Source organism: Budorcas taxicolor, chromosome X (assembly GCF_023091745.1).
Source record: "Budorcas taxicolor isolate Tak-1 chromosome X, Takin1.1, whole genome shotgun sequence".
Taxonomy (NCBI): Eukaryota; Metazoa; Chordata; class Mammalia; order Artiodactyla; family Bovidae; genus Budorcas; species Budorcas taxicolor.
Genome location: NC_068935.1, coordinates 109,027,196 through 109,034,092, shown reverse-complemented (window position 1 = coordinate 109,034,092; position 6,897 = coordinate 109,027,196). Strand labels below are relative to the sequence as shown.

General features: G+C 44.1%; 1 protein-coding gene across 1 annotated transcript; it reads right to left on the bottom strand.

Annotated features, from left to right (window-relative positions):
- Positions 1 to 3,844: 3,844 nt before the first annotated feature.
- On the bottom strand, positions 3,845 to 5,068 carry LOC128069614 (zinc finger protein 671-like). The gene has a single exon (XM_052662741.1). It carries the CDS (start codon positions 5,066 to 5,068, stop codon positions 3,845 to 3,847), a length of 1,224 nt encoding a protein of 407 aa, XP_052518701.1.
- Positions 5,069 to 6,897: the final 1,829 nt, after the last annotated feature.

Here is a 6,897-nt window from a genome sequence, read left to right as displayed (position 1 = left end):
CCTATTAACAACTAGTGTTGCCCACTACAGTCTGTCTATAAAAACTCTGTAATTCCTTTGCTGGGGTCTCAGAGCTTGGAGTGTTAACTCCTCTGGGCCCACTGGCATATTCAACCTGAGTTCTCCAACTCTCTGAGTGTGGTGCTTGGTTTCTCGAGTACTGGTTTATGCAACAATATAACCACACTGAATAGGACTTAAGAAAAAAGTACTTTTAAGATGCATTTAAATAGTTCAGCTCAGTTCAGTTCAGTCTCTCAGTCGTGTCTGACTCTTTGCAACCCCATGAATCACAGCATGCCAGGCCTCCCTGTCCATCACCAACTCCCGGAGTTCACTTAGACTCATGTCCATCGAGTCAGTGATGCGTTCCAGCCATCTCATCCTCTGTCGTCCCCTTCTCCACCTGCCCCGATCCCTCCCAGCATCAGGGTCTTTTCCAATGAGTCAACTCTTCGCATGAGGTGGCCAAAGTACCAGAGTTTCAGCTTTAGCATCATTCCTTCCAAAGAAATCCCAGGGCTGATCTCCTTTAGAATGGACTGGTTGGATCTCCTTGCAGTCCAAGGGACTCTCGAGAGTCTTCTCCAACACCACAGTTCAAAAGCATCAATTCTTCGGCGCTCAGCTTTCTTCACAGTCCAACTGTCACATTCATACATGACCACTGGAAAAACCATAGCCTTGACTAGACAGACCTTTGTTGGCAAAGCAATGTCTCTGCTTTTCAATATGCTACCTCGGTTGGTCATAACTTTCCTTCCAAGGAGTAAGCGTCTTTTAATTTCATGGCTGCAATCACCATCTGCAGTGATTTTGGAGCCCCCCAAGATGAAGTCTGACACTGTTTCCACTGTTTCCCCATCTATTTCTCATGAAGTGATGGGACCAGATGCCATGATCTTCGTTTTCTGAGTGTTGAGCTTTAAGCCAACATTTTCCACTCTCTTCTTTCATATTCATGAAGAGGCTCTTTAGTTCCTGTTCACTTTCTGCCATAAGGGTGGTGTCATCTGCATATCTGAGGTTATTGATATTTCTCCTGGTAATCTTGATTCCAGCTTGTACTTCTTCCAGCCCAGTGTTTTTCATAATGTACTCTGCATATAAGTTAAATAAGCAGGGTGACAATATACAGCCTTGACATACTCCTTTTCCTATCTGGAACCAGTCTGTTGTTCCATGTCCACTTCTGTTGCTTCCTGACCTGCATATAGGTTTCTTAAGAGGCAGGTCAGGTGGCCTGGTATTCCCATGTCTTTCAGAATTTTCCAGTTTATTGTGATCCACACAGTCAAAGGCTTTGGCATAGTCAAGAAAGCAGAAATAGATGTTTTTCTGGAACCCTCTTCCTTTTTCCATGATCCAGCAGATGTTGGCAATTTGATCTCTGGTTCCTCTGCCTTTTCTAAAACCAGCTTGAACATCTGGAAGTTCACGGTTCACGTATTGCTGAAACTTGGCTTGGAGAATTTTGAGCATTACTTTACTAGCATGTGAGATGACTGAAATTGTGTGGTAGTTTGAGCATTATTTGGCATTGCTTTTCTTTGGGATTGGAATGAAAACTGACCTTTTCCAGTGCTGTGTGTGAGGGAGTTTAATTCAGAGAATTGGCTACTCAGTTGATGGTTTTCTTGGGAACCCAAAATTAGGGGGAAGTGGGGCCACAGACAGATTAGTATCAGAACAAAACAATTACTATTCTTAGGCTAGAGGGACAAAGCTAGGGTGGTATTACTCGTTTCCAGGGCCCAAGATCACTTGGTAAATGCTAGAACCATGGCAGAACTGTCTGCAAGGGCTACTGCAGCAAAGGAGATGCAGACATTCTTAGAGAAGCCAGATGAAGCATAGAGGGCATAGAAGAAACCTGGATTCCTGCCCTTCAGTCCCCCTACAGGACTTCCTACTGGCTGAACCTACTTGGAAGCCAGAGGACAAAACTTTGAAATGTTATGTACAGGAACTATACTTCTGAGGTACAGAAAAATTCCAGGGAAATTCTCAGTTACTTGAATTCTTTTATGTAGGCCACCATTCAATCCAGGCTTTACGAAGCAATTAGATCCACTTCCAGCCATGCTTCACCTTGCCATTAAATGCCAAATCTCAGGTATTACCACCTTAATAAATTTTACCTTATTTAACTGAATGTTCTTGTCTCCTGGTCCAGCAAGCTTAAAACCCATTTCCCCAATATTTCCTGATTTCTTGCTTATACAAATCAACAAGAACTTGCATTGAATACGGGTGCTATTTCATCTCTGTATCTGCCCTGTGCCATGACAGAACATGACCTTTCAAAGGCAGTGTGGAGGCAATGGGCTCCCCAGGTGGCACAGTGGTAAAGAATCTGCCTGCCAATGCAGGAGATGCAGGAGACTTGTGTTGAGAAGATCCCCTGGAAGAGGAAATGGAAACCTACTCCAGTATTCTTGCCTGGAGAATCTCATGGACAGTGGAGCCTGGTGGGCTGCAGTCCATGGGGTGGCAGTTGGACATGACCGAGTATGAAAGTGTGTGTGTGTGTGAGAGAGAGAGAGAGACAGACAGACAGACAGAGAGACCATGGAGGTAATAAGAGTGGTGAGGTTTGTTCTTGAGGAGCTGCCTTTCTTTTGCAAGGAAACTGCCTCTGTGATGTCATTAAAAATACTTTTTTCCTTTTTTTGCTTCAAATAAGCTTTATTTTTAATAGAAAGAACCTGGAAATGACCTAAATGCTCGTTAATAATTGACAGATAAACAACTGTATAACATTCACACACAGGGAAATATTACTCAGCAGCAAAAAAGAATAACATATGGATAGTCCCCCAAACAGTAAATAATCTTGAAACAATTATGGTTACTGATAGAAGGTAGGGGGAAAAAATCAAAACTCACTGATTACATTTATATAAAATTCTAGATAAAGCAAACTAATAAATTATAAAATAAAACAAATCAACAGTTGCATGTGCATTAGGGAGGGACAAGAGGAAGAGATCATTAAGGAACATGAGAAAACTTTTGTGGGTAATGATGTGTTCATTACCTTAACTGTTCTTACAATTTAAGTAAGTGCAGTTTATTCTCTTTCAATTACAAACAAATAAGGCTATTAAGAGATAAGATGGTTCAACATAAAAATCTGGATCTCCCATTTCTTTGAGAAAACCAACCAACCGTATATGTGTGCTGCAGGCAGTTCCAAGGTGGTGATTTTGAGGCTGGTGAAATCCATTTCAGCTAGCTCACGTAGAGTCAATACTGTCCATGGGAAACACAAACTTTTGGAAAACTGCAGTAGAGTCTAGATCTTTTCCACAGGAGCTGGGTCATGTCCCACATTGAAACCACCAGCGGGTAAGCAAAGTGGATCCCCGGTGGGTTTGTATCATTCATGATTTCCTGTAGGAAATAGGAGAGAAAGAGAATGTCAGTTGGACTCAGCTAAGAACATTGGCATAGGAGCCACATGGTCTTTAGTCTATCTGCTGGTAGACGTGGGGGCAGTTCCTGCAACAGACACTAGCAATGATATACCTCAGGCCAAGGGAAGGTCCTAGGAAGGTTAGAAAATACAAATTAGCTCCTGAAGACTTCCCACATACCTGCTAATTGATGTTGTCTCGCCTGTGGATGTATGAAGTTCAACTTCTGGTTGTTGGTTCCATTACAAAGGCTACTTTCAGAGTTTTTCTTTTATGCGTCCTACTGTGTCGAGCAAGGAGAAAGCACATTCCCCACTCTCGTAAGGCCTCTCTCTAGTGTAAGGTTCTGGTGCTAAAAGAAAAAATAAACACAACCAAGGAACACCAAAACTGCTACACCGTGAGACCTTTCTTCACTTAAACTTTCACTGGTCAGAGGTGGGAGAGGCTTCTTTAGGCTCTCCCTCATTTGCTGAATGTCCAAGGCCTTGCTCCTGTGTGTCTTCTCTTGCGTTAACCAAGACCGGTATGAGCAACACATTTCCTACAACCAGTCGTCTGCTCAGGCTTTCTATGGTGTGAGTTTTCTTGTGGACAGTAAGGTGGGACTTAGTGATGTATGTTTTTCCGCATTCATCGCACACAAAAGGCCTTATTCCAGTATGAAGCCTCTTGTGTATTTTCACATAGGAACTGCGTGTAAAGGATTTCCCGCATACATCACACTCACATGACCTTTCTCTACGGTGGACTTCCTGGTGATTATTAAATGTGTCTCTGCAGTTGAAGACTCTCCCGCATGTATTGCATTCATAAGACCTTTCTTGTACATAGATTTCCTGCTGCTGGACACATCCCTCCTGATGGCCGCAAGCCCCCTCACTTCCACTGCATTGGTGATCCCTTTGTCCAGTGGGAAAGGTCTCCTTACACTCAGCGCTCGTGCACGGATTCTCCCCGTCTTGAGTGCCACGGTGCTGCACAACTCCAGAACTGGCTGAGATGTCTTCCTCACCCTTCTCATGGGTACAGGCAGTCCCTAACCCATGGCATCCGTGGCTATTCACAGAGGCAGCCTGGTCCCTTTCCCTTCTAGTGACTGTCCCTCCACTCTGCCACCTCTGCATCTCGTCAAGGCTTACACTGAGTGGGAAAGCTCTTCCACATGATCCACACATATATGGTTGCTGCTCAGAAGAGGTTTCTGGCTGCCCAGCCAGCTGAAAAACGCCACCAAAGACTGGATTACACATATCGCATAGGGGGCTGTTTTGGATGGAAGGCGCCACCTGCAGACTTCGAACATTTGATATTTTTATAGAAACAGAAGAGTCATCTCTATCCTCCACACTATGGCCAGGACTAGGGCCAGGGCTTTCCTGGCTTACCTCTTCCACTGCCGCAGCTATGCCTATCCTGGCAGGAACCTCGGGTGCGCTCTCTGGCTCTGGTGGAGAAATCAAACAATATCTGGAACTTTCAAGTCCCACTGACATTACCAGTGCAAAGTTGTCCACCATCGTCTTATGGTACAGGCGTTTCTGACTCTCAGTGAGCAGGTCCCACTCCTCTCTGGTAAAGCGGATGAATACATCCTCAAAGGTTACAATGCTTTTGAGGGAGTCCGTGTGTGGTGCAGCGTCAGCCATTGCCAAAGTACCAAAGCACTGAGTGGGCAAGCCTGAGTAGGTGCCAGGGAACAGGCACCGTCGTCTGCCTCACTGGCAGGGGTACGGAGTCTCACTTAACACTAACCTGGGAGTGGGGCAGCACAGAATCTGCAAAGCACACAGGTAAATCCCAATTGTGGACGTGGGTCCCAGTCGCAAAATGGTTCTCTGCTCGGTGAGGTGCGGAGGCGCCGGCAGAGAAGCAGTTTCTGTCCCGCACTTCCGAGTCAACCGGAACTAAAAACAAGTGTGTGCAATGCCTCGAGGCTGGAAGTCCCGCCCAGACGTCAGCGTAAAGATATTTTTTCCCTAGTCCGGGAGTGGCTGACTTCCTTCGATCGGCGAGCGGAAAGAAGGCTTCTGCTGTGAAGGTGACGTGAGGCAGTTTAAAAATTCATAGTTCTCAGCTTCATTCACGTCCATCCAAGTGCCTCCATTTCAAATCTGATAGTCTTATTTTCAGCCCTTCCTGCGCTCAAAAATGTTTTGATGTTACGAATTAACTTTACGAATTAACTTTTTATTTTTACACGTACATTGCTATACAATGTTACCATTAATTGTATGTGTGTGTGTAGCTTGTATTTAGGCACTTTTGAATTCTCGCTTTAGTTCTAATTGTTGGTTGATTATCTTGAGTTGGTTATATAGATGATCAGATCCTTGGCAAGTAATATTTCATTTCATAGTTTACAGCGTTTGTGTCCATTCTCCACTTTTTTTTCTGGTTTTATTGCAGTGGCTAGAACCTTGAGGACAATGTCGATGAGCAGTGGCGATAAGAGATAACTTTTAAAATTTCTGAATTGAATGTACATTATTCTAGACTGTGCATGTTATACTGTACCAATATTTGATATAGGTGCATGCTATATATTTATGAAAGTTCTTTTAATCATGAGTGATTGCTGGATATCATTCAGTGGTGCCCTGCTGTACTTAGTCGCTTAGTCTCACAGTCGCGTCCGACTCTCTGTGACCCCATGGAGTGTAGCCTGCCAGGCTCCTCCGTCCATGGGATTCTCCAGGCAAGAATACTGGAATGGGTTGCCATGCCCTCCTCCAGGGGATCTTTCTGACCCAGGGATCGAACTAGGGTCTTCCTCATTGGAGGCAGATTCTTTACCACCTGAGTCACCATTCATTTAGACAGATTTTTTTGGTGGATTCACCTTGTTGGTAAATTTCCTTTAATTGTGGTATCCTTACAGTTTTGAGATTAAACCATTGGAAATGATGTCATTATTATTTGTTGATTATGATTTGCCAATACTCTATTTAGAAATCTTGCTTCTCTCTCTCTCTATATATATATAACTGTGATTAATATACCATTTCACTTTCTTGTGCTTTTCTGCCTTGGGGGTAACAATCATTGCTAAACTCAGAAAATTAGGAATTATCTATTTTCTCTTCTATATTTTGAAACAAGCTTTATACATTTGACATTAGCTTTAAGAAAAAGGTTTAGTAGGTAGGTCTCATGGGCTTCCCAGGTGGCACTAGAGGTAAAGAACCAGCCTGCCAATGCAGGAGACATAAAAGATATGGGTTTGATCCCTGGGTTGGGAAGATGCCCTGGAGGAGAGCATGGCAACCCACTCCAGTATTCTTGCCTGGAGCATCCCATGGACAGTGGAGCCTGGTGGGCTGCAGTCCATGGGGTGGCAAACAGTCAGACATGACTGAGTATGAAAGTGTGTGTGTGTGTGTGAGAGAGAGAGAGGGAGAGAGACCATGGAGGTAATAAGAGTGGTGAGGTTTCTTCTTGAGGAGCTGCCTTTCTTTTGCAAGGAAACTGCATCTGT